The 26,849-nt window shown below is 44.6% G+C and overlaps 1 protein-coding gene across 1 annotated transcript in view; it reads right to left on the bottom strand.

Moving 5' to 3' along the window:
* The window catches only part of PRDM6 (PR/SET domain 6), a gene marked incomplete at its 5' end in the record, with an annotated part of 99,152 nt that extends 73,823 nt beyond the window's left edge, over positions 1-25,329 (bottom strand). Inside the window, 2 exons of the mRNA XM_081232936.1 lie at positions 15,440-15,747; positions 24,729-25,329. Coding sequence (XP_081089062.1) covers positions 15,440-15,747; positions 24,729-25,329 — 909 coding nt within the window. The remainder of the gene's footprint in view (positions 1-15,439; positions 15,748-24,728) is intronic.
* Between the last annotated feature and the right edge of the window lie 1,520 nt (positions 25,330-26,849).

The following is a 26,849-nucleotide window of genomic DNA, read 5'->3' as shown; positions in this document are numbered from 1 at the left end:
AAATAAAATAAAGACCTCACAAGAAGCATGATGAAAACTGCAAGAGGACGCGGGGATGACTCACTACGAATAGAGGACATACATGAGATTTTCCACAGAACATGTAGGTGAGTCAGATTAAGCATCCTCTCCTTGGGGAAGGATCCTAATATAGACCGCATCTAGGACATATAATGGCTTCATGGTTCACAGATGCCAACACATTTCAGAGCAGCAGCATCATTCTAAGTCGCTGTATTACTGCCTCACTGCCATTCTACCAGAGGCAAAAGTAAGGACAGTCCCCATTACTGGCGCAGGAGGGAAATGAGGTGAGGCATCCACAGCTATACCTAACTTGTTTAATACCTTGTTTAAAACTACATGGTCCTTCATCCACATTCAACCTGGAGATCCAATTCACAGAGGTTTCTAGAACGAGAGACATCGTAGCTCTCCTCTAGTCAAAGCTCTGCCTACCCACACTGCCCAGCTGACCTCACGTAGTCCTATAGATTTAAATAACAGCCAAATGCTCACAACTTCTATTTATTTCTCCAGTCACATCCTGTCCTCTGAGTTCCTCCTACCAGCATCCACCCTTGTCCCGCAACAGACTTGTTCTCCACACAGCACCCCAGAGTGATCCTTTTAAAACAGAGGTTGGGACTTCCCTGGTGGTGCAGTGGTTAAGAATCCGCCTGCCAATACCAGGGTTCGAGCCCTGGTCCGGGAAGATCCCACATGCCGCGGAGCAGCTGAGGCCATGCACTGCAACTGCTGAGCCTGTGCTCTAGAGCCACGAGCCACAACTATTGAGCCCACATGCTGCAACTACTAAAGCCCACACACCTAGAGCCCACGCTCCGCAACAAGAGAAGCCGCCACAATGAGAAGCCTGCGCACCACAACAGAGTAGCCCCCGCTCACTGTAACTAAAGAAAGCCTGCACACAGCAATGAAGACCCAACGCAGCCAAAAATAAATAAATTTATTTTAAAACAATAACAACAACATAAGTTGGCCTGTGCTACTCCTCTCTCAAGATCTACTTCGCTCAGGATAAAATGCAGTCTTTCTCATGGTCTAATTTACCTGATCCCAGATACCTCTGACGTTCTCTCCCACAAAGCTCCTCTGAACTCACTGGGCTACCAGCACACTGGCCTCCCTGACAGTTCATTTCTTTTTTCATCAGGTCTCTCCTCAACGTAACCTTAATAGGACTGTACATTTCACACATAAAAATACAGGACACTCAGTCAAAGCTGAATCACAGACAAAGAACAAGCAATTTTTTAGTCAAAGTATGTCCCCAAAATGAGCTTACCAAACCGAGGCTGCAAGCAATATCAGGCGAAAGAGAAAAACTTTAACCCTGTCAAGGACAGGGTTGAAGGAAAGAGAATGTGGAAAGGGCGGTGGAGACCTGGGGTTAACCCCCAATGAATTCTTGGAAGATATGACTCTAAAAAAGTAAAAGATATAGGTTGACCAGAATAAGAAGCAAAAACCTGCTAGGTGAAGTAATAGCTTAGGCAAAAGCACAGCAGTGGAAATTAACAAGACGTTGACAAAGAACAGGAAGCAGTTCACTTAGAATGAAGGAGCTGAGCTTCCCCTAGGAGCATCTTTCCTCCCAATCCCTGACTCTCTGAGTATTAACTATCTATGTCCCGAGGTCAAATTTCTCCTCCTTCCCTGATCTCAGCAGGAACCTCTCCCCTCTGTGCACCTCAAAAAGCACTTTCTGGACACTGTTTTCAACTGGAATTACTTGCAATCCTACTATTCTACAGTACTTGAGGGCAGAGTTGGTCTTGCCCACCTCTGTGACATGCACAACACCTCATGCACAGTACTTTCTCCATAAATGTGCTTCCCTGAATGCTGAGGAGTTTACATTTTCTGGGATGATAAATGTGGAGCCCATGATCCTGGAACACAAGGTGGACTCATCTCAAGGGCCTGAGCTATGGGGTCTCTGTGAAGCTGGCTGGGCTGTGTCTGAGAAACCAAAGCAGTGCCCACCAAGGAGGGAGTGTTCCCAGCCAGGTCCAGAGACCAGGTTGGATGCACAGAGAAGTCTGTGGCAGAGACTGCAGCCCTGTAATATGATGGGAGTTCAGGTCTGAGAGTGCAAAGGGCAGGCAGCACAGCAACAGATGGGTTCAGAGCAAAAACTCTGCAGCTCACACAACTCGGTGGAAATCCTACCTTTACTACCTACAACCTTGGGCAAGTTACTTAACTTCTCTCTGCCTTCATCCGAAAACTTGCTTCATTTGAAAAATACTGTGGTAGTCTTTACCTTATTGGGTTATGTTGAGGGTGAACTATGATAATTCCTATAAAGCTCTCAGCAGAATGCCTGGCACAAAGTCTCAGCTTAAATGTATCAGTTGTTAATACTGCTGTCAGATCAACAGCGTTTCCAGTGTCAGATCACCACCTCCTTACTTTTTACAGAAGTAGGCTCTGAAAGTGGATCTTAGCACCAACTGCAGCTTGTGTCTAAGATGTCCCACTGCAATTTTTAATACCTTGTTTATAAAAAGCGTCACAGATAAGATTTCTTTAGACATCTTTAGTAATGTCAAATGAGGTCTCAAATTTCAGGAATAAAAAGAAATCTTTTATTTTTTATTAGCAACAGAGGATATTTGCCTTTCAGTAATGGATACTTCTGGACAGAAGCAAGGATGCAGTTTAGGATTCATATTTGGACTTTATTTTTTTTTACAAAATAATTTATATGCACTATGAACTTTTATTTGAGTGATCCTCCAATTTTTTTCCAAATTTGTTCATATAACAACTCCAACTCTAAAAAAAAAGAGATCAACAGTGTTTATTAAGTGCTTTTTGTGTGCTAGATACTCTGTTAGTTGCCAGAAATACAAATATTTTAAAAAGCCATTACAGTAACTCCAAAAATGCGAGGCTCATAGGCCAAAAAGGAGAATGTGGATTCCTATTTGAGGAGGTGTGAGGTGGCCACCGTTAGTGAACTCAATTTGAAACAATGTCAGGATACCTAAATGGAGATGTCCCACAGACAAGTGAGGATAGAGGATCTCAGACCCAGTGTGGGAAACGGAGTCTGAGAGCCACCTCTCACAGGGAACAACTGAAACAGTAAGAGCAGGTACGGTATGCTGTGATCAGAATACAGGCTGCATGCCCCCTCAACGGGCAGAAATGGGAACCCGAAGAGGAAGACAGAAAACAACCAGCACATTTGCAGATAAAGTTAGCATATGGAAAATTTACAGACCGCAAATCACAAATATCATGCAAGGAGTATATGGCCTCTCTACAATATAGGGCTGCACAGAAGGGGCTGGCAGGAGACATGGAAAGGACAGTGCCGTCAGATGTAGTGCTGGTAAGAGCCGAGGGAGTGAAGGTATCTGCTTGCAGTCACACAGCTCACACCCAGTGAGGGCTGGAACTCAGGCCCTGTGAATGCCACCAAATGCCTTCCAGAGGGCCACCTCCTCCTGAAGCACACCTTGATTGCTAAGGGGCTAATTACACACTGCAGCTGACATGAAGTGGAAAGCTTTCTGCCTTTTTGGCTGCTTCCTTATACCTGGCCAGAAGGACTTCAGAAAGACAGAAAATATGAAAGTCAGGCAAGTCCATTTTGCTGTTAGTAGTTCTTTAATATTTATATCTATTTTTATCTGTCTATTTACCCATCTTGGGGTGTGGGTGGTAAGGGAGGAGTTTGGAAATGCCTAGACATTAGCAAGGTGTAGCAGGAATGAAAGCAAGGGATGAGACTAGAATTAACATAGGAACAGATGAGACCAGATATAGAAGGGAAACCGAAGATATGCCAGGTTTGCTCAAGAGCAGCCAAGACAAGGGAAGAAGCACGAAGGGAAGTTAACAACCTCAGGAGTAAGGCCGAGAAAGGGGGAGCTTGGCATTTCGTTCCCCAAACTGTAGTTCCAGCACCACGTGGGACACTGGTTCAGAAAATTGATTCCTGGGTCCCAATGCAGGACCACTGAATCAGAATCTTTTGGGGGCAGGTCCCCAGATTGAATTTTCCTGGGCTCCCTGCACCTGGAGATTCTTGTCTCCAGGATGTGAGAGTTTAAGAATCACTGAGCTAGAAGAAAAATCACCGAAAATATAGTTATTATTCTTTTCTTATTGTGGTAAAATACACATTAAAGTTACCATATAGTTTAGTACTGATAAGAATATCCACAATATTGTACAATCAATCTCCAGAACTTCTTCATCTTGTAAAACTGAAACTTATACCCATTACAGACTATTTGTTTAATGGCTTTGCTAAAGCTCTGCTAACTATCCTAGCTTTGGAGCTGATATGTAGCCCATGGAGCACAGATACAACTGTAGGCATCCAGGTTTATGAGGCAGGGTCTAAGCTGGACTGGTTGTCAGATATTTTGACTATCACCCCTGATTAGATTATCATCAAAGTAAAAACTCCAGATAACATAAGAGATATGGTTAATATTCAATAAATATATATTAGAAAAATATTAATTTCAGTTTAATTTTTGTTCTCTATGACAAGTTTTGGTATTTATGTTTATTTTTTCACTTAAAATTTTCTGTCACTTGGAATCAACACTGACACATATTCTTAAGTTGTATAATGTACTATTATGTAGGTATTCACTGGTACACACATAGCTGCACACACATTTTTATGGACAGTGGCAAAAGTGCCACTATGTTGATTTGTTGTCATTTAATATTTATTGACAAGTCACGATATGCTGGGCATTGAGATGTTTTTCTATTCAGAATTCAATATCCAGGGTCAAAGCTACCTATTGAATTGCTCCTGATTCAAGGTCCATGGTCAAAAGACCTTCAGATTTAGGGCTGCTTGGTGATTTTACTAAGTTTTTCCCCTTGCATGTTCATATTGCAAGTCAGTTCTCTGTTGTGAGGATTATGAATGACCATTTCACTTACTGAAATCATGTACCTCTAGGAAATGTTCTTTATGTGTCTAATATTTGTAGTTACCCTGTTGCCATCCATTAGAAATGTTCTTTTAAAAATTAAAGCCAGCGATGATTTTTTGTACATCCATGTTGTATGGTATCCCCTTAATACATAATCCTTTCTTACTTGTAAGCAGTGCTAAATAAATTTGCATTTAAATATTAAGCCTGATTTTATAGAAAGTAATTAAATCCAAACTGTGTATCATGGGCTACCATGTACAATCTTTTGTTTCCACAGACAAATAATGAGATTCTTTATTACTATATGCAAGTCCACTACAGACTTAAAAATTATTATTAAAACCCCAATTGAAAAAGGGAAAATCTCTTTTATTAAACAAGCATCATAAATATTGTCACTCTAATTTGTGTAATAGTACAATATGGCTCTCTTTTACATATGGAGAAACGAGAGGTACAAAGAAATTAAGTAGTTTCCCTCAAGTCTCACACACAGCTACATAAATCAAGGAGTCTTCTTACTTAGAAAAGCATTTCAAAGAGATTTGATTATTTTTTGTTAACACCTTGATGTATTAAAAGAAACACAAAAATTTTTTCCTTCCTCCCTGAGGACTATTAAAATCTCCCTACAGATCTCAGAAAGGCTCTGGTCTTATTAAAGATGTGCTATAAAACATGAAAATATCAGTAGAAATGCTTCTATAGTATCAGTAGGATCTGCAGACTGTTAATGAAATTTCCCACCAGGGAAGATACAGAGAGCGGAGGATGGGACTAGACACAAAATCAAAATCTATTCATGGGTGAGCCAAATTTAAACATCTGCAGGAGATCCTATGAAAACAGTGTCATTAGTTGCTGCTTTTAAAATGTGTTTTGCAGATTCAAGGAGATAGCACAAGTATCTTTTAGCAAAACTGTGATTCAATGTATATACAATGCATATACAAACAAATGTATATTACATTACATAGTCATCTCTCAAAAGACCATTATAAAAATTGTCAATAATGGTTACCACTGGTTTATACTTTCATACAGTTTAAATTTCTTATGATAAGAATTATTTTTAATAGAAAAGTTCATTTCTACCATTTTAAAGTTTAGCAATTTGATTTTCTACTTTGTAGATTATCCAGGTCAAATTTTAAATTGCAATTAATTGCAATAAATTGAAATTAAGTGTTTTCCTCAGTAGACCAATATTTTTCAGGACTCTCTCTCCCAGGAACTATTTGTGCATTTTGTATATCAAAAATAAATTTTAATATTAGTGTGGGACAAACACAACAGGTTCTAAAAACATTATATTCTAACCTAGAATTTATTTACAGGTTATCTACCATTTTGGAGTTTGCAAGGATATCTAGGAATTTAGTACTGTTGCTTTTGCGATAAACATTAATATTCCCACGTGTGCTAACAACACTTGAGGCCCTGGTGCTTTACAAGATACTGAAAACATGACTTGATCATATTTAATTTAATTCCAATTATAAAAAGAACTTAAGAACTTTCTACTGAATTAGATTACACCGAATGTTTCTACAGACACTTCATTATCGGAGGCAGGCTTAATTTAAAATGATCACAGAGAGTGAAAAACACTGTTCATTTTAATAAAATGGGCTTAATCCCATATCATTATTTCACAATTGCATGCTGTAGGTGTTGGTTTATTAAATAAATTTACAAGGGGATTGGCAAGAACACCTATAAAACTGAGTGCTTCGTTCAGAGCTCCCCGGAGACAGATCTAGTCCCACGGCTTTTAAGTCTTAACAGAAACCAGAATACTGTGTAAAAAAAAAATTTAAATAAAAATGGAGATCACATCAAGACACTGAACTGAAACACTGCCTTTTTTACTCAATTTTTAAGCAGTGAATTTTACAACTAATTAAAAATGAAAATGAACTTCTGACTTAGAGTATTAAGTAACAGTAGCCAAATAAGTACAAAGTGCCCCCAAGCCACAGGACTTCCCAAAACATACATCTTCAATTTAAAACAAAGAACTACCTTGAGATCAAATTATTAGATATTCAAATCAGGACAAACTGAAAATTTTTTGCCTTCCCAACAGTGTTAAACAATTTTCTAAAGTGTTATTGTTTTACAAGCCCCAGTTTGTGTTAGAGTTCCAAAAAGGGAAAATTATGATTAAAAACAAAATGATGATTGAAAACAAATGTCTAAAGTTAGTTATTCTGTACTAAGCATAAACTGCACAGCCAGCTTTCATTGGATAGAGCTCTGCAGACACATCTGGCATGCCCATCTCTGATATTTCAGAAATAAAGACAACTTTGTGGTTTGTGGTTAATGATTAAACACCAAGTGAACTTGTGTGCATTCTTATATAGGAAAATCTGCAGCATTTTGAGCATTTCACACTTGCAACAATGTCTTTATTAGGCTTTCCAGAATTAATTGACCTAAAATCCAGTGACTCTCTGATTGGGTAATTAGAACTCTAAGGACCAACAAATAAAACACATTATTGACTTTTAGATCTTCAATCAAACAAATATTTATAGATGCAATTTGCAAAAATTATTTCCTTTTAAGTTGGAAACATCTCAAAATCTGTGCTACTGATCTGAAGCATATCGGGATCATCAATACCCTCCCACAAAGTATGATTAAAATATAAAAACAATGCTCCAACCTTTTTTTTTCCTTAACATTTTTATTGGAGTATAATTGCTTTACAATGGTGTGTTAGTTTCTGCTTTATAATAAAGTGAATCAGTTATACATATACATATATCCCCATATCTCTTCCCTCTTGCATCTCCCTCCCTCCCACCCTCCCTATCCCACCCCTCTAGGTGGTCACAAAGCACCGAGCTGATCTCCCTGTGCTATGCGGCTGCTTCCCACTAGCTATCTCTTTTACATTTGGTAGTGTATATATGTCCATGTATACACTATCACTCTCTCACTTTGTCCCCGCTTACCCCTCTCCCTCCCCGTGTCCTCAAGTCCATTCTCTAGTAGGTCTGTGTCTTTATTCCCGTCTTGCCCCTAGGTTCTTCATGATTTTTTTTTTTTAGATTCCATATATATGTGTTAGCATACGGTATTTGTTTCTCTCTTTCTGACTTACTTCACTCTGTATGACAGTCTCTAGGTCCATCCACCTCACTACCAATAACTCAATTTCGTTTCTTTTTATGGCTGAGTAATATTCCATTGTATATATGTGCCACATCTTCTTTATCCATTCATCTGTCGATGGACACTTAGGTTGCTTCCATGTCCTGGCTATTGTAAATAGAATGCTACAACCTTTAAGAGCAACCCACACCTACCCTCACAGCCTAGGTGAGTCTCCTCTGAAGACAAATGAAACTTCATAATTATAAGCTTCTTTGAAATCAGTCTGCCTGACCTTGAGACCAAGAACAGAAGGGGGGTGAGGAATACTGACCTGGTTTAGTGACCAGTAGCTACAGATATCAGAATGTGCTTGTTGTCAATGATCGCTGCTGAAATCTGTCTATACCATACTGGAACAATCAATTTTGTAAATGACTGCAATAATCAAGGAAATTGCCTAATTTATAAATCCTTGCATACAGCATTTTAATGGATTCCTCCATTTTAATGCTGATGCCTTCAGAGTTAAATGAATTGTTGTCCAGGCTGTCATTACAAAAAATGATAAAAACATTTGTCTGGTGGGGAAACCACATTTCATGGATATTCAGACCCTCAACCCATAATCAGTCATTAGTGACTTCCATGAAAGTTTCACCCTGCTGAGCCCCAGGAAGAGCAAAAGAATGGGCTTATCTGTCTCTCTGCCTTGGTGGAAAGCCCTGTTACAGTTTTGCAACTTAAACAAATTACCTTTCACTGAACTGTAACACACTGGATGTGTCTCCCAGTTCTGACAGCCCCATATTTTAATAGTTTTTTTCTCTCTCTCTCCTGTCTAATGCTAGGGGCATTTTTTACCACCCAACTCAGAATCAGCAGGCTCTGCCGCTCTGAACCCCCAGATCGTCAAGCATATCGACACGACGATGCTGGATGCACCGCAGCAAATGGGTGACATCCCAACCCTCACAGGTACATCTACAGACTCCACCTGGAAACCCAGACTGCACACTTAGCTCTTTCCCTAAGCCCACCACACAGAGATTGCTCTTCTCAGTTAAACCTTGGCCAATTGATTCCAGCCAATAGTGTGCTGTCAGTACTTTACTTACTGCTCAATCTCACTAACCTGACATTTATGGTGCACTGATTGGCCTCTGTCAGTGGTGCTGGTTGTAAATTCACTTTGAAAAGCTTTGTGTTAACAGCCTTCAACCAGGCTCCAAGAAGAGTACGAACAGGCAGCCTGACAATTGCTCGACCTCCTGCCCTTATTACAGTGAGTAAATCAGGGTTTGAGCCATTAGGCTGGAGCCTGGGGCCTACACAAAAAGGATTGACATGACGAAAGGTCAACCTCTGTCACACATGTGTAACAATTTGGATAATGGAATTCTGTAACTTATCTGAGCGAGGTGGCAAATGCTTACAAGGAAAAGTATACGCTGTTCTGGCTGCTCTAGCTTTTATGCTAAGTAGTTATACCGGAGTCTGTATTTCTTGTGTAAATACACAAGGAATGTCTCAACTCATGAAATTGTGGATTACATATGATTCCAAAAAAGAAAAAGAAAAAAGGAGAGCAAGGCAGTCTCACAGTGGTCCCATGCACAGCACTTTTTAGAAAAGCCAAACACCAATGTATCACATCCACCCTCTGAGAAATGAGGATTTTGGTACTGTGGACATGATTCCTCAGCTGAGTAATAGGCAGTTTTCCGTATTCAACCAAAAACGTTTAAACTCATAACATTATACGACAACTACAAGTGGTTTCTGGGTAATGCGGTAGATTTCCTTGAATAGTTAAAACTGCCTTAATTGACAGTGAAATTAAAAGGCTCCCCTGCAGGTTTCTCTGACCCAGTGTTACCAAAATCACATTTTCATCAGATCACTTGCTGCCACGCAGTGATTGGAGACAGCAGATTTCATCTGTCCTGTAACCTCTGCAATTCTGATTTTAATTTCCATACCCTATTTTTAAGGCAGTGTGGAAAAAGGAAAAAAAAATTATACAATGTAAGAAAATGTGCAGTTATAGACCAAGAAATACTTGTGAATTACTTTCTTCACATGGACAAAATGCTATCAAAAGAAGCAATCTGTAAACAATAGATAAACTGAACTGACCAATGAGAAAAATAGTTCTGCAGATACAGAACACATCATTCTTTATAAAGTATTTGCAACTAAAACACTCTAGTGCCACATGCATATTTGGATTAAACTTCACTAACATGAGAATTTCCAAATGGCTGTTATAATTTTTTTTAAAGCAGAGTCATTTTTGGACTTAGAAAACCAAGGGTGGCATTTGGTACATAAACCAAGAGGACCAGGACTTTAAATGGACCTTTTCAAAGCCAACTTTAAGTACTAAGTTTTGATTTTTAACACAATTCTGGAAACCATTTCAAGAGGCGGCAGATGGTTTTACAGTTTATGTAAAACTACAAAATGCTCACACTCGATCAAATGGGCACCACTATAAAAGATATCTTCAAATCAAATGAGGCAAAGCCAAAGAGATGCACCAGCTGTTACTCTGCATAATTAAAAACATAATAGTAACATGACTATGGTTTATTTTGAAGGAGACATTATTTGGATTTCATGGAGTTGATATATTAAAAACTAAAATGACAAGCACTCTGCTATATTAAATGATAAATTGCTAAGAAACACAATTTTTACTTCAATATAGCTGTGACAGCCACATAATTCTGTCCCCTGGTGTTTTGGTGAATAAGGCCAAAATGAGCCCAGGTCTATAAAGCAAAATATGGAGTATACAGTTACAGCACTATCACTGGAACAATTTTTAAGTGATTTTAATTGAATTTAAAAATGATTTTTATTGAATTTAAAATTAATAGTTTCAAGTGATTTTTTTCAACATCTAAATATATACAAATGGGTACAGTACTATAGATGGAGTTGGGTCGCTTACGGAAACATACATAATACACTTAAAATATGAAATCAATTCATTTCCTTCTAGTACCAATTACTTGTGATGGCTTTGAAATATAAACATTTAGCAGCATGTAATACATTTTTAAAATTGGTTTTCATGAATGTCTTTTGACCTAAGCTAAATAGTAATGATGAAAAATAGACCATTTGCTTCAAAGTAAAACTCTTATTAAATCTAAAATATTATGGCACAAAATCAAACCACAAAAAGGACCACATTATGTTATACCCCTTGATTTTCTGAAGAAAAATAATGAAGCTTTCTACGTAGTGCAGTTGAAAATGAGACACTCAAATTTTACTCAGGCAAAGAGAAATTCTGTAAAATTAGTACCTTGACTGTAATCCTAACAAGTTACTGCATTATTTCAATTAACAGAAAAACTTTTCTGGGGTGAAAATAAGTGCAATTTATTTTGTCAATGTTGGTAAAATTTCTTGTCAAATCAGACTTTGAGTTGAAAGGCTTGAGTAATTCTAGGCTATCTTACACTGTAACTTAATTTTAAATTTCCGTATTTTCTTCAGGTAGAATTTAAAGTATACACCATGTACATTCCTCAGGTCCAGTCGTATTAAATTCTGATGTTAAGCAGAAAGGGGAAACCATGTACGACTAGATTAATTTATCTCAAGGGAAAAGGGGCACATTAATAATTGAGATAATGTTTTCATAAATGTTGGAATCAAATGTGCCCTTTCACTTCTTTATTAGAAAACACATTAGGACAAAATTATCTCACTCGCATCAATAAGACCTAATTGCTGAGAAAGACTATGCTTTCTTTGCAAAACATTCAGAAAGATCTTTCCTGTTATGGCCAAATAGCTAGAAATATATCATGCATCCAAGTCTTGCTGGAATACAGGTATATAAGCAAGGCAAGTGATTGTTTAATCCATCCTGTAATATTTCTGTTTTAAAGTATCTGAACTTATTATTTTTTGTAAAACACATTAAAATTCTGATTCTAAAAGAAATTGGCCCAAAAAAGGACTAATAATTTGGCTTTTAGCTTGTTAACCTCCTTAAACTACAAATACCCAAAAGAGTCAAAACATAATGAAGATAGTGGCATGATATTTAACTTTCTTTAAATTGTATTTTTATGAACCAGGATTATACATAAAGAAAATATTAACTAAAAGATGATAGCACACTTACAAACCAATCAAACAAGCTCTCCGTAAATGATATATGTTAAATATTTTAAAAGTCATTTTTCTACAAAAAAAAAGAGCTTTTAATGATTCAACAAAAGGAGTAACTAAAGTGAATCTGATTGTTTCTGTAATAAGCCTTCATGTGTATAATAAAGTACAACCTTACTAAAAACAATGAACTGTAAACTGAAACAAAAATCCATCATCTACTTGGAAACAGTGACGGGATTAGCAATCCATTTATTGTACTGAAATAAAGATAAGTAACCTTGGTAAGATCCATCAGGACCTGAGTATTGAACTCTAAATATAAAGACATTTCTTTACCTGCAAGTGACTTGAAAAACATGTGAGAAAGAGAAACGATTCCAGTTGACTTTTAAAATGAAATAGTAATGATCGATTGCTTTTAATTTTTTCAAGATCTGCTTTATGTCGATCTGGTAGTCTGGAAGATATCTTTAAAAGTATGTTTTCAAAATGGATAATTATTACATGAATCATTAAACAATTATTGCCAAAAGTTTCTTATAGACCTACAGTGTATTCCAATTACTGATTCTTTCTAATATAAAAAATATAATAATTAAAACTTTTTCACAATAAAATTTAGATTTGAAAGGAAAGACTAAAATCTGAGGAACAATCCCACATTTAGAATTTTCTGTTATAAATGTAACAATTCAAATAGTCACATTTTATAAAAATAATAAATTATAATGCTTAAAAATTAAAATAAACGTACACTTCATATCTTAAAAATAATTATACTAGTAAAACTCTGAAACCTATTAAATAAGTATTTTATCTTACACATGGACATTGGCACTCAGTTACGTAACCCTGGTCGGTCGCATTTATATGATCTCCCAGGAGTCTGATACGTATTACATGGCCTCAGTTTTAATATCCCTTACATCCCCTAAATGCATGTTATTGTAACTATTCTTACAGATGATAAAAATAAATAGATTATGTCCTTTTTAGAAGTAGATCATTCAAGCATAAACTCAGCAAGTCTTTTTTTGTAACACAGAACCAAGTCTATGTACCACCCCACAACACACTCAACTCACATACCCTAAACAACAGGTAAAACTCACTTTATATCCACCGAAGTATCATCAACAACAACAAACTAATTAAATTCCCCAGTCTCTTTGCTACAACAGAATTTTAACTTCATCAAGTACAAGTAAAGGTGCAGAAAAAAGGCTCCATAGTTTTCAGTATTGATATATATCATCATATTCTATCTGTATAGTGGTCTCCTGCCAACATCCCAATCATTCAAAGCCTTTCAGGAAAACAAAAACCAACAACCACAATAAGCTATGGGATTTTTTTCATATTTGTGGCTTTGTCCCCGGCACTCTAAAAACAGACGGGCACTAAACCCAAGGCATCAGAGGGCAATGTAATAGTGCTCAGTTTTAACATTTTCAGATAGAACAAATCTGTACCACTAAGCAATTGCTTTACGATTTCCTCAGAAAAGTATTGGCAGATCTTTAACTGTATGGTATACAGTTCCTAACAATACCACTGGAACACGAAAAGTGACTGGAATTGTTTTATAAACTTGAAACCACAGTGGGGGTAACAACTAATTAGTCAAAAACAAAAACCAACTAGAAAATATTTCAAAACCAGATGCTTTATTTCCCACATGTCAGTTTTTCCTATCCAAAAGCTCTAAAGTCTAACTTGACTCAATGTACTGACCATTTTCTCCTGCCCCATTCCCCTATATAAAATTTGTTTAAAAAAAAAGAAAGAAAGCACTATTTGGCAACATAAATATGCCTCTTTTTTTCCTCATTCAAGAATTCTATTCTGAAAGATTAAAAATGTATAATTGTTTTCCAGTAATAATTTCACAATAGTTTAGGTGTGAAATGGAACCTGGGAGCCTGGGCACAGTGCAGTGCACCAGTGGATAACTGTAGGGTACACAGCCCAGTGGCCACCATGTGGTCATCTTGGGCTGCTTGGCTATGAGCTCATAGATTTAGTTCCTCCCCTTTAATCAAAGGCAGCTCTGCAGACACAGGCCTTAGTACCCACTGCCAATAGTCATACAAGCGTCCTGGAGACCAAGTCATAGTGCTGGCCAGAGTGGGTGCTCAGCAAAATCTGAGTGGATTATTGAATCGTATGAGTTTAGTTAGTGACTATAAGGCAACTTGCAGTGAAAAATGATCATCTTGCAGGCTACTGAGCCAAAAGTGGGGGGCAAGCTGTTGCAGAAATGAGCCATTAATGGAGCCTTAAGGTCCATGCCAACTTGGCCTCTGGCATTTAAAAAAGTTTGTCTTCTGGCAAATCCCACTCCATTATATTGCCTGGCCTCAGTCAGATGTACATACTGCTTAAGAGTAAGACTTCTGGCACCTTATTTTCATAAATAACTCTCCATGGTGGGAGTATCTAAAATTGGTGTGGGAGAAACCTACATTAAGGGTCTGTCTCTTCCGGAATGGACCTCAATAATCAACCATGAAGCTTTGAGACAAATCTCAGGTTAACAGTTTTCAAATACGTTGTTGACTTTTAAGTAATAGCATCAGGTAAGATTGTACCATTGAAGTACTATCAATTGGGTTATACCAAACTGCCCAGAGTTTTCCTACAGTACCTTGTTGAAGACTGAATAACTATACTTTGTCAGAGAAGCAGAATTTGTGGTATCTGATTCACAGTACGATTTTGCTTTACTTTGGGCACTTTGAAAGTTGTGAAACATGTTACAGTCTCTCACATTCAGCGTTTACCAAATTGTTTTCATCTGAGAAAATGAACCTGACTCTCCTTCCTGCTGTTTATGCTTATGTTCCTTCTTGCCCAGTGGGCAAAAACAAAAACAACATGTTGGAAGAGCTTAAAATAGAACACAAAATTCACCTAGCTCACATCCCAATGCCCAGCCTCCTCTGTTCTACCTCCTCAGGTGTTTTCTCTTTTTCTCAAGATCAAGGGAGACAACAGTCAAATCTATCACACCTGGAATGGAAGCTTGTTATGGTGATTCCCTCTTCAGAAACCTGTAAGCCCTGTCTTCCTGGCTGGGTTGCTGTAGTGCTGGGCCTGGCTCTGCACCTCTTCACTGCAGGTGCTGAAAATACCAGGCATCTGCGTGACCAGAGAAATCGAGCCTCCACTACCCTCTGGGGAACAAGGGAGGCTCTTTGCCGGCCAAAGCTCCGGCTGGGTGGCAAGGTTCTCGGTGGCGGCCGACTTACCTCCCAGAGATGCTGCGTGTTCCTCACGGTGCCGGCCTGCACCTTCTCCGGGGGCAGGAGCACGCCCTGGAAGGGCCCAATCCAGGTGCCCTGCTGAATCCTCTGCGCCGCGCAGATGCCGTAGGCCAGACCGGGCACGGTGCTGGTGCACAGACACACCTCCCGTGGCAGGTCCCGAAGCCACTCGGGCAGCTCCGGAGGGGGCGCGGCGGCCGCGGCGCTGCTGGTACCCACGAGCCGACGCAGCGAGTGCAGCGGCCCGTGCATGGGGCACTCGCCGTTGCGGTTGTCCGCACACATGTCGCAACCTGCCGGAGACACGCGAGAGGGAGGGAGGAAAGGGAGAGGGTTAACCCCGGGTAAACCCCGCGCCAACAGCATCCCCGCCCGGGTGAGCCACCTGCGAGGGAGGTGACGCCGGAGGGCGCCGAGGCCACTGGGAGCAGGGGGAGAGGTGACCCGACGTGCTCCCTTGGAATTCGTCGCACCCAAATCCACCTGGCACAGGGTCGAGGCCCCGGGCGCCTCCAAAAGCCTCCTGAGTTGGGTGCGGACGGCGTTGTCGTCTCCAAGGAACCGACGGCTCTCGGCTTTTCTCCCCGGCCTCTGCCCCTTTCTCTCCCTCTTCCCTTCTGCCTCTAGCTCCCTCTGACCCTCTCCCCTGTTCCCTCAGGTTCTCTCTCTCAGTGGCGTTTCAAAGTGTATTTATCGTTGTACCAAGAGAAAAGGCGGTCTCTCGACCATTCTGATATCTCGGGAGACATTCTACCTTGATCGCCAGGGTATGTCTGGTTTTCCTTTCTTTACAGTTATAGAAGAGACTTTCAAAATCACCAGCGTAGGTGGCCGACCGGTCTAGCGCTGCACGCCATTCCCCACTCCTCGACCCACGGCTCCCTCTCGCGAGAACGTCCACGCGAGTGGGCGGAGCCGGCCTTGGCCCCGCGGAGCCCCAGTTCTAGACCCCGGCCACAGAGGGCGCACTGGCGCTAGGGTCTCTCGAGCGCCCCGGCAGCGCCCGCTCCGGGCACTCCAGCTAGGTGGGGACGGGTAGGGAAAGGGCGGGGCTGTTCTGTCGGGTTTGGGGTGCCCTATGCTTGCGTGCAAGCTCTTTCCTGAAGCCCGCCCCCCAAAAAACCAACAGCAAATTTAACGATCAAGATAATGGGTCTTTAATGATGAGGATAAAGGTTCAATGGAGAGGGCCCCAAATCCTGCCCAGACGGTTGAGCCCGAGGCTAAATGCAATTATTTTGCGTTATAAATTAAGTGAGAGCTGTAGTAAAGCCTACTCTTTCCTATGTTCCTCAGAGCAGCCGGCGCGCGAGGGGACCCCCACCCTCTGGGGCGGCCGGCCGTGGACCCCCAGTGTCCTTCGACTCAAACTGGGCAGGAACAGGTCAAGCAGCCGCGGGAAGCAGGCCTGCGGCGACCATGCTGTCGGATCGCAGCGCCCTCCGGGTTATTAATGGGCCTGGCGGAGCCGCCGTGTCTGCGCCCTGGCCTGGCGGACCTGCCTCTGGGAGGCGGCCTCGGCGCCCGCCGGCGAAACCAGCCTCCCTGGCCCAGCTTCCCTGGGGAGCCACGGCGCCCCTGCGCAACAGAGCCCTGTGGTACTGGGCCTGATATCGGGCGAGCCCCGACTGGCGGAGATGGCAAGAGCTGGGCGCCAGCGGAGGAACCAGCGCTAGGCGGCGGGTCGCCCTCTGGGCTCCTGCGCCCAGCCTTGGTCACAGCCAGTCCTGGTGGATCGCCCTGGGTGTGCCCTATCCGTGCTTGAACAATTGAAATGCCCAAAGAACTTGTGAAAAGTGAGTCACTGAGGAACCTTCGAGGAACACCTAATCGCAACCCAGCATGGTGTGCAATACCATTTTGCCATTCGCTTCACCGCGAACCGAAGGTTGACTAGGTGAGTATCCTATTTCAGTGAAGAAGGGCTCCAGCCCACGGCGCCTTCCCCTCCGGCAGCTACTCCTCCACTTCCCCCAAAAGAGCCCAGGGAATGAGGGGACCTTTGACCTCAGCTTCTTGAGGGTGTCCCCAGGCCTCTCAAGTGAAAAGTAGCAACCTGTTTCTGCAGGTAGTGAAGTGGCCATGCCTCCTGGACCTCCATCACACAAAGGACCCCTCTTTCAGCAACACAAACTAATGTCAAAACTGTGCCAGGCTCTGCTTTTGACCCTAGGGCTAGATGGAGGGAGGTAGTCTCACCCTTACCCGTAAGTCAACTCCTCCAGAATGCAGACACTTCACACACCCTCTCAAGCTTCTGATTGTGAAAATAAAAACCTTAAGATAAAGGGGGGATAGAAGGAAAGACAATAAAAACTCACAATTACCAAGTGCCTACTATGTGCCAGACACCTACCTTCAACCAAACAACCACCATATTATCTAAATATCACAATTTCCATTTTGCAGATGAGGCAACTGAGACTTCATGAGCAATGTAACTTGACCAAGGACCAGAAACTAGAAAGTGGCTGAGAAGGATTCACAATCAGGTCTGCCTGACTCCAAAGCCTCCAAACCTAGAGATCTAAGGTTAATGAAAACTAGGAGAATTTTATATCCAAACTCATAACTCAATCAATATAATTGAAATATTTCACTGAAGTCACTATTTTGGGGCTGCAAAACTGTTGTAGGATGATTGAACTAAAGAGATTTCTCTCTTTTTCCCACACTCTTGGGTTTGGGGAGGTTAACGTAAGAGTATGATTTGAAAAGTAAGAAGATAATGTCCATAATTTTGAATTTTAGTGCCTAACTTCAGAAATGAGCTTTCAGCACCTTAGCAAAAATAGCTTAAAAACAAATGACAATAAGCAAAGGCAATATGCCCATAAAAATAAAAATAAATCACCCCAGGGAGTTAACAGACTTTCCCTTTCTGGTTGGCTCAGTGAAACAAAGGGTGAGAAGAAAGAGCATTTGGTATTTCCTCCCTAACAGTCCATACCAGAGATTCTGTCAACTTACAAGATCTCCACAACCTGTAACATCACACCCACTACATCAACAATAAAATAAGGAGGAAAGGTGCCAACTCCGGCCACCACCCACACAGACAACAAGCACACTCCTGTTATTTGTTATGCATGATAGAGTATGGCTAGTCCTTTCTCTAAGAAGTCCTCTAAAGTACTTCTTCAACTTATTAAATTTCATTTGTCTCCATGAAGTGTTGAAATATTTAATAGCAGCATTCTGCAGAGTGACAAGCTGAGGCTCTCCCAATATGTAGAAGAACACCTGCAGGGTAGGCAAGGCCAACCCACCATCATTAGTTCATCCAGTATAAGTTTTCTTCATTTATAAACCATTTCATGCTATTTCAAAATACTCTACCTGAAAGGCTATGTCAAAATACATGTTATATCCTAACGTTACTGTTTCTTAATACACAAAACTTCTGCCACTGAAAACATGTGGCTTCTGACTTATGTCTTGGAGTCCCAAAGGAGCCTGAGGATGACTAAAACAAGTAACTGATTAGCTGGGGTTGACAAATGTGGCCCAAGTGGACAAACATTCTAGCAGAGTGTTTTCTAGACAGCAAGCCACTAACACCTACATGAAAAGATTTGAGGAAAAAAGTGGGCTAGATGCCTACACTACACATAAAAAATACATATGTATTATATACATGATACAGCATTCCAGGCCAAACAATACATAGTACATCTATTTGTATTCTTAAAGAAGAGACAAATAAATGTTCCTATTTTCTCTTAAAATCAGGGTAAGTTTTTTCACAACTTCATACTTATTATTCATAAAATGTTGTCTGTATCTGTGAGAGATATTATATTCCCCAAGCAAGATACTTCAAAATGCCATTTTAGCATTAGGGAATGTAAGAGATCATGCTCTCTCCTCTCTCTTGAATAGATCTGTTAATACTCTTGTTTATGGGTCTCTGAGTAAGAGAAGGAGGTATCATTAAGTTATAGACTAGTTCACCCACTGGCTTCAGGAGGCCAGGCCAAGTGGAGTGAAGACCAGACTTTCACTCTTCCCTCCTTATCCTTCTGTATTGTTCGAATGTTTTTACAAGGGCACGTGCAACTTGTGTAATTGAAAATGGATCTATTTTAAGGTAAAAGAGGCAAAGCAAGCCGGAGTTCTCTGGTATCTCATTTCTCGTTCTAGGAAAGGCGAAATATAAAACGTCTCAGGGCTCTTTCGCCTTCTGGAGAGGTGGGCAGGAGCGCGCGGGCGCAGGCGGAGCGGGGACCCTCGGGACGCGCCTGCCGCCCTGGATCTTCGCTCCCCAGAGCCTCTCCGCCGCTTTCTCCTGCCCTCACGTATCCTCCGGAAAGACAAGCGAGAAGCAGCTGAAAAGCCTGTCTCCCCGCCTGGGCGGCGGTAACCGCCCGGCTATAAATTCTCTGCGACCGCCGCCGAGGTCGCGGCCCTCTGTCCCACAGGCCGAGCCGGGTGGGGGCCGGCGCCCATCGATCGCCGCCCGGTGACGGCGACGCGGCCCCGGGAGTGCCGCCTGCTGGCAGCTCCGCTTGCTTCGTGGCGGGGGCACTGGGCCTTGGGGTCGCCGAGGGCGCTGGCCGACGGGGCCGAGGGCAGGCGGAGCGCTGTGGCTGGGAGTCTCTCGCACCAGAGTTCCACGTCCCCCTGCAGCCCGCACTCCCTGCTTAGCCCTCCCCGCGCCAAGCCACTGGCTGGCTGGGATGGCGGTGGGCCGTGCACGGGGTGGGCGCCAGGCCCCCCAGCACTTAAGCTGTATGTTGAAGGCCTTGCCCCTTTCCTGCCAGCGGGAAGGGGTCTTCTAGGCTCCCGGGAGCGGGTCTAGGAGCAGATCCAGAGGCGAGGCAGGCCCGCTAGGGGAACTGATTGTGGTCTCGCTCCCGCGGGGCGGCCCAGCTCCCAGGAACCTTCTGGGAGCCTCTCTCTAGGCGAGTTTAAGGCTTCCCTACGAATTGCCTACGCGCTAGGCTTTCCCTGCTCGGCCTGGCTGCCGGCTTGGCCCTGGGACCAAGAGGGAGAGACAAAAGGGGGAGGGAAAGAAAGAGGGAGGAAATGTGGGTTTTATTTGTCTCCTGATGACTGTATTAATAAATTAAATGACAGCGCCAGTGTGTGAGGGTGAGAGAATATTGCGCCGAGATAAACCTCGCCGGCCCCTGCCCCTGCGAGGCCGCCATATACATTGTGGAGATGATGAATAGGAGGCGCGAGAGGAGATCGAAGCGGGTCTGGGCTGGCTCCACTCTCTCCTACAAAACTATAGGGCAATTAATTGTGGCTTGTCCCCTCATCCTTCATCTTCTGGTGGCACATATCGATGGAGATTACTGCTGATGAACCGTTTTATCACCTTAAATAAACAGTCACCACCTCTTCTAACCTCAATCTAATATATGGCTCTATGTTCAGTTTCAGGGCGCTAGATAACGAATGATGTAAAATAGCTAAATTATGTGTGTTACGGGATGGGGCTGGGTGTGCACACAAAAAGAGAGCAAAGAGAAAAAGAAAAAGAGAACAACACAAAAGTCCACACAGTGACGCCGAGCCTCCCTCCCACCGGAGACCAGGTCTGAAATCTAAGTCGCTTGCTGGCCATTGACAGCGGGGAGTAGCGCAGCGAGTGTGCCTTGGCGTCAGGAGAATCCCACTGGTGGGTTACTGGGCTCGGGAGCTTCCCAAACAGGACCTGCGTTTTCCAACTGGGTGGGAAGAGATTAGGGAGGGTCAGTAAACACTGGCCCTCCTTTTCCCTCTTTCCCTGACCTCTCAACCAAACAAACCCCAGATTTCCTTCTCTCCCCAGTATCTCTCCTCAAACCCTTGGAAAGGATGGCGCTACCAACAGGGGAGCCTCGGGCCCAACTCCAACACCTGCGCACACGCCGTTGCTGTTCCCTGCGCAGCAGGGCTCCCCGAAATACGGAGGAGATAGAGACCTCCAGCTGGGGAAGTTGCGGACTGCCCCGACTCAATTCTCCGCAGAGAGACCCCAGGTGGGATTAGTCCCCTGCTCTCTCCCAGGTACGAGGGAGGAATGTCTTAACCAAAAAAAAAAAAAAAAAAAAAAGGTGGGGGTGATGAAAAGCTAACTGGCTCGGCCGGCTGTCTCCGAACAAACACAAACGTCCGGCGCTCCCCTTGGCCGCTGCTCAATACCTTCCAAGCGTAGTGACAGGGTCTCAAACAACGCACCAGCTCCCAGAACCCGAGAAGAGGCCACCGCAACGGAGCCTGACGGAATCAATGGCTTCAGGCAAACCGGCAGCAAATGAGGGCAGTAATACAGGAGGAAGAAAGGTCCCCATCCCCCATTTACATTACACAAGCTCCACCTGACTTTAGAGATGAAAGAAGAGGCAACTAAGCAAGAATTGAGAGCCTCAGTGGAAAGTGTACTTCAATCATAGAATAACTTCATACACGGAGTTAGATATATACTGGAAGAGCTCACCCGGGCCAGCTTGTATAGTTTCTGCTGGTTTTAAATCTTTTTATGTGTGAAAGAGAGCTACAACACCCTTCACTATGGCATTTGCCATAGGTGGCAATAAAGTTTCAAGGTGAAGGTGATACTGATTCACAGGTGTTACTAGGTTGCTGATCCCAGGCAAAAAGTTACTCTTCTAAAAGGAGAAGTACAGAGGCCCCTTTCTTTGCCTTGTAAGAAAAAGAGAATACGACTCAATACGTTTTAAAATACAAAGTAATAAAACGAAGCAATGCTCAGTGGTCACTTCACAGAATTCTTTTTAAGGGAAAGGGCAATAGACTAAAAGGAAAACTAGGATGATCTGTGCCTGATAAATTAATAGGTGCTTCCCTTCTGCCCGCCTCTCACCCCACCCCCGACCCACATACAACCTGGGAATGGAGAGAAGCTGTTATTCACCATCTTTCAAGTGATATATCAACTTTCCCTGCCAAGGGAAAAACCAGTTTCGCACTGTTTGCATTTCTGAGTTGTTCTGATCCCCTAGTTAGATTAAACTCAATCTCTTCTCACTTCATCTTTGTAAAACACATCTCATGGTTTCAAATGAGTGCCTACTCTTGCCCAGAGAAGTTCCTGGAAGCATGGCAGACATAGTCTCCCAGCATTACATAGAGAGCTACCTCAGCCTTCTATTTTCTTTCTCAGTTGCCCTTTAATTAGACAGCAATGTGAAGTGTAACTCTAATGAGACAATCTGACTTCCTTTCTCTCCTGTCCTTGCCCCTGCACTTTGCACACTGAAGCAGTCCAGTCGACGCAAAAGGAGATATCAGAAGATTAACACAATAGGAATAATTTGAATAAATCATAATTCATTTCCTCCAGCCACGAAAAAGGGTACCTAGACAATAAACTAGTTCAATAGCCACATATTAATTAGGAATCTGTCCCAATTCTTTCTCTGATTAGTCTAGGTTTTTCTCTGGTGAAAATGTATTGAACCTCAAGATTGCACTGTAAACAACACATGGAGCTCAGCGCACAGCCAGGGCTTTGGGGTGCACTGCTGGTGTCTTTTCCAGCACTAATTTAATTCAGAAGAAAGACTGCAAGTTTGATGAAGCACTCTCAGTCCACAGGGACTATATTTCACTTAGGGGTAAGAAATACCTTTTACGAAAGCATTTCTTATCTTTTTATTTTACATTTTTAAAGAACTGCTTTGAAAACAACACAATCAAGAAATTCAGTAGGAGATAAGTACTTTTTGAAATCCATTAAGACAACATAGTTTTATAAAATTTTCTGGAACTCTGAAATATAGGAATTTTCTTAACTGCAGAGCAAATCTGAGTTGAAACCCTCATTTTAAACCAAATACTTTACCCTCAGACTCTAGAAAGTAAAAAAGTAAATACAACTACTCTTTTATTAATAATAATTACCTCCATTAGAACAATTATCTCCAACCATTATGAAAAGATTAATACACCTCAATCACTAGGGTCATGCTCAGTGTTTTTAATCAAAGTAATAAATTTGGGAGTCCTCTAAATAACTACAACCTGTAGTTATTTTGCTTTTACAACGAATTAAGAAGCTCACGGATTAGTAGACATTCTGCAAGAAGGGACTTGTTCAAAATAGAATGATCATATACATTTACAATTAACTTTCCTCATGCAGAAGCTAGATGAAGGAATGAGACGAAGAAAGAAGCTGAGCACTGTTTCAAATCCCGTATTGCTTTCAACCTAACTCTTGACCTGCTTTAATGTTCTCTCCTGGGGTCTCTGGGAGTATACTTAGCATTTATCTCAACACATTAAGTGTAAACATAGCATAACTCCTGAAATTACCAAAAAGAATTTGATATAAAAAATAAATAACACATCCTTGATCTTCATTTAGAGTTTTGGTTCAAAACCTGAAAATGGAACTACGCTTGGGATCAAGAGTTTGAAATTGTGAATACAGGAACGAAGCTAGAAGAAAATTGATGTTAATTTAGGCATTTTGTCATTTATTTCGGGAAAAGAGCAAGCTTCTTATACTAAATTACTGTTACCCTCATTAAAAAAAATACGTAAGCCGACAAGCGTGGCTACGGACTGTAAACGTTTGCAGGGTCCAGGGTGCACGGAGAATGCGGGATCCGCAGGGAACGACCCTGCCCTGAAGTCGGAAATGGTTTCTCACTAAGCAACTGGCATTCTTTTTCTTTTCCTTCTTCTCTAAAATAAATAGTAAACCTAAGAATAATGCCTGCCTGCAGGGAAAGACTGACCCAGTGTCATCCAAAACTCCTACTCCAGCGAGGCCGGGCCAGCAAGCAGCTCCCGGCCGGTTCCCCGACAGCCCCGCGGACCGAAAATGAGCTGACGCAGTTAACCCCAGAGGTAAGATAGCGAGGAGGAGAAATTAGCTCTGGAATCCACTCTCCCCAGGACCGCTGACAGTCCCTGCCCTGTCCCCTCTAAGGCCAGGCCGGGCCGGTCCCCGGACACTCCCATCGCGCGCCGCTAGTACCCGCCCCGCGCGAGGCGCAGTATCCCGCGGGAGGGCTGTGATCTGTACTCCTCGGTCCGCGAGCAACTCGGGTCTTAAAAGATTCGGAGCTGGGACGCAGGGAATGGGAGGAGGGGGAAGAGGTAACCCAGAGGTGTCACCCGGCCGTCCCAACCGTTCTCCTTCCTTCTCTAACCCAGAAAACTTTGGCTACAGTGGTCTGAGAGGTGCGGGCCCGCGGCCTGGAAAGCCCACAAGCCGGTGTCCCCCTCATCCGACCTGCCTCCCGGACCGGCGCCCGCGCTCGACGGAGCCAGCGCCCCGAAAGAGAGCGTGCGGTCTGCTGCTACGTACGGTTGTTGGGGTCGCTGGTGTGCTGGTTGAGCGGGATGATCTCCATGCGCTGCTGGCCGTACAGGTAATAGTCCAGCTCCTCCGCGCTGCAGCGGAAGCGCGGGGCGCCCCGGACATCCCCGACGCCGCCGCCGCCGCAGCCGCCGCCTCCGCACTTGGAGGGCCCCGGGCCCGAGGCGGCGCCGAGGCACAGGTCCTTGGGGGGCAGCGGCTCCGCGGCGACGGCGGCGGCGGCCAGAGGCGCGAACACTGGTAGCTGCGCCACGGGCAGGGCCGAGAGACCGGCCAGCGCGGCGGCAGCGGCGGCCGCGGCGGCAGCGGCGCAGGAGGAGGCAGAGGAGGCCGAGGTGGAGGAGGAAGCCGGAGTGGAGGAGGCGGAGGAGAGCGAGGCGGGCCGCGGGCGCAGGCTGTCCGGCTGGGGCTCAGTGCGCTCCGGGAGGGGCGGCGGCTGGAGAGGCTGCGGTGCGCCCAGGGGACCCGCGGCACCGCCGCCCTTGAGCGGGCCGCCGCCGCCGTGCGGGAAGAGTTGCTGCCAGTGCTGCAGATAAGCTGGGTCCACTTTGAGGAATGCCGAGCCGCCGGGGTCTCCGGGCTTCAGCATGTCAGACGCTTCAAGCTGGGGGCAGAGGGCAAAGAGGAGGGTGCGCGTGAGCCGGACTCAGGGCCTGGTGCGAGAGGGGCGGGGAGGACCGCCGCCAAGACCCTGGAGCGAGAGTTTTGAGTCTTTGCCTCCGCCGGCGGCAACCCGGTTCGGAGGCTCCCTCCTCCCAATTCGGCTGGGGCGCAAAGTTTACTCTGAAGCCGCAGCGCCGCGCGGGGGGAGCTGTGTGCACCCTGCCTTGCCTCCCAGCCCGAGGCGCCCAGCGCCCACCCGGCACTGTTGAAGCCCGGAGAGAGGGCGCTTCCCAGCAGAACTCGGCGGCAGGACGCAGCCCCCACCCTCTGCCCCCGCCCGGAGCCGACCCGAACTGGAGTGGCGCAGCGCCTGAGCCGCGCTGGCCTCCGGCGCCAGGAGGCGGGACAGTCTCGCCCCCCGCCCCCAGCGCAGGACCTCCAGCCTCCTATTCCCCGGGTCCAAGACCCTCAGCCCCAGACAAGCCACGCTTACCTGAAAACTCGGAGCCGCCGGCGGGTGCGTGCGTGCGTGTGTCTCGGTGAGCGTGCGGGAGAGTGTGCGCCCCGGCTACGCTACATGCCCCTGGGCAGCGCGGGAGCAGAGCCCTAGAGATCCGCCCGCCCGGGACCCTCCGGGGCCGCAAGCCAGGGATGTGGAGGCCTGCGGAGGGCGTGAGAACAGTTACGCTGAACGCGGGAGTGCGGGCGGACCCGGGCGCCGGAGCCGCGGCGGGCTGCTGCGCTCGGCCGCTGCCGCGTCCCGGCTCCTCCGCTCCACGCTCTGGCAGCCTCCCCGCTGGACACGTGGGTTTTACGACAGCACAAAATACAAGACTCTGTGTGTGTGTGTGTGAGAGAGAGTGTGTGTGAGTGTGTGTGTGTGTGTGTGTGTGTGAGAGAGAGAGAGACAGCGCGCGCGAGAGAGCGATGGAGGTGGGGGTGGGGGGAGGCGGGAGGCAGGCCAGAAGAACGGAGGGGAGGGGAGAGGGGAGAAGGAAGTTCTAACTCGGCTGTATCCACACACAGCTCGTGCGCCTCTCCTGCACAAAAACCTCCTCCTCCCTCCCACCCCCCACTTTTTTTTTGGCGTGACGTCTCCCGTTCGCCTGTTGTCTCTTTCTGCCCATGATATGTCTTTTCTAGGTGCCGGCTCACCGCCCTGGTCCTGAAAGCAGTGGAAACGCGGAAACCGGAACGCATCTCGGCACGCGCTCGGGTGTCCGCATCCGGGCGGGCGAGCGCGGCCAGGCGAGAGGACCGAGTCCCCGTAGCGGGTTTGCGCTTTTCCCGTGCTCCGTTTTACCAGGAGTACTGCTGGGTGCCTGAGTCGACTAGCCCTCCACGCAATCTCTCACATAAATCTTGGCGGAGGTGGGGGTGAAGGGGGAGTCGGGGGCGGGGCGAGGCGCGCGCTGGAATGAAACCCTCAGTCGGCGGCGGAGGAGGCAGGCTTTGCGAGCTGGGAGGCGTGAGACCTAGGGTCTCTAAAGGGCGCTGGTCCTGGCG

Source organism: Mesoplodon bidens, assembly GCF_964165515.1.
Source record: "Mesoplodon bidens genome assembly, chromosome: 4".
Classification (NCBI taxonomy): domain Eukaryota; kingdom Metazoa; phylum Chordata; class Mammalia; order Artiodactyla; family Ziphiidae; genus Mesoplodon; species Mesoplodon bidens.
Note: the sequence above shows the minus strand (reverse complement) of the source record. Positions and strands in the feature narration are given on the sequence as shown.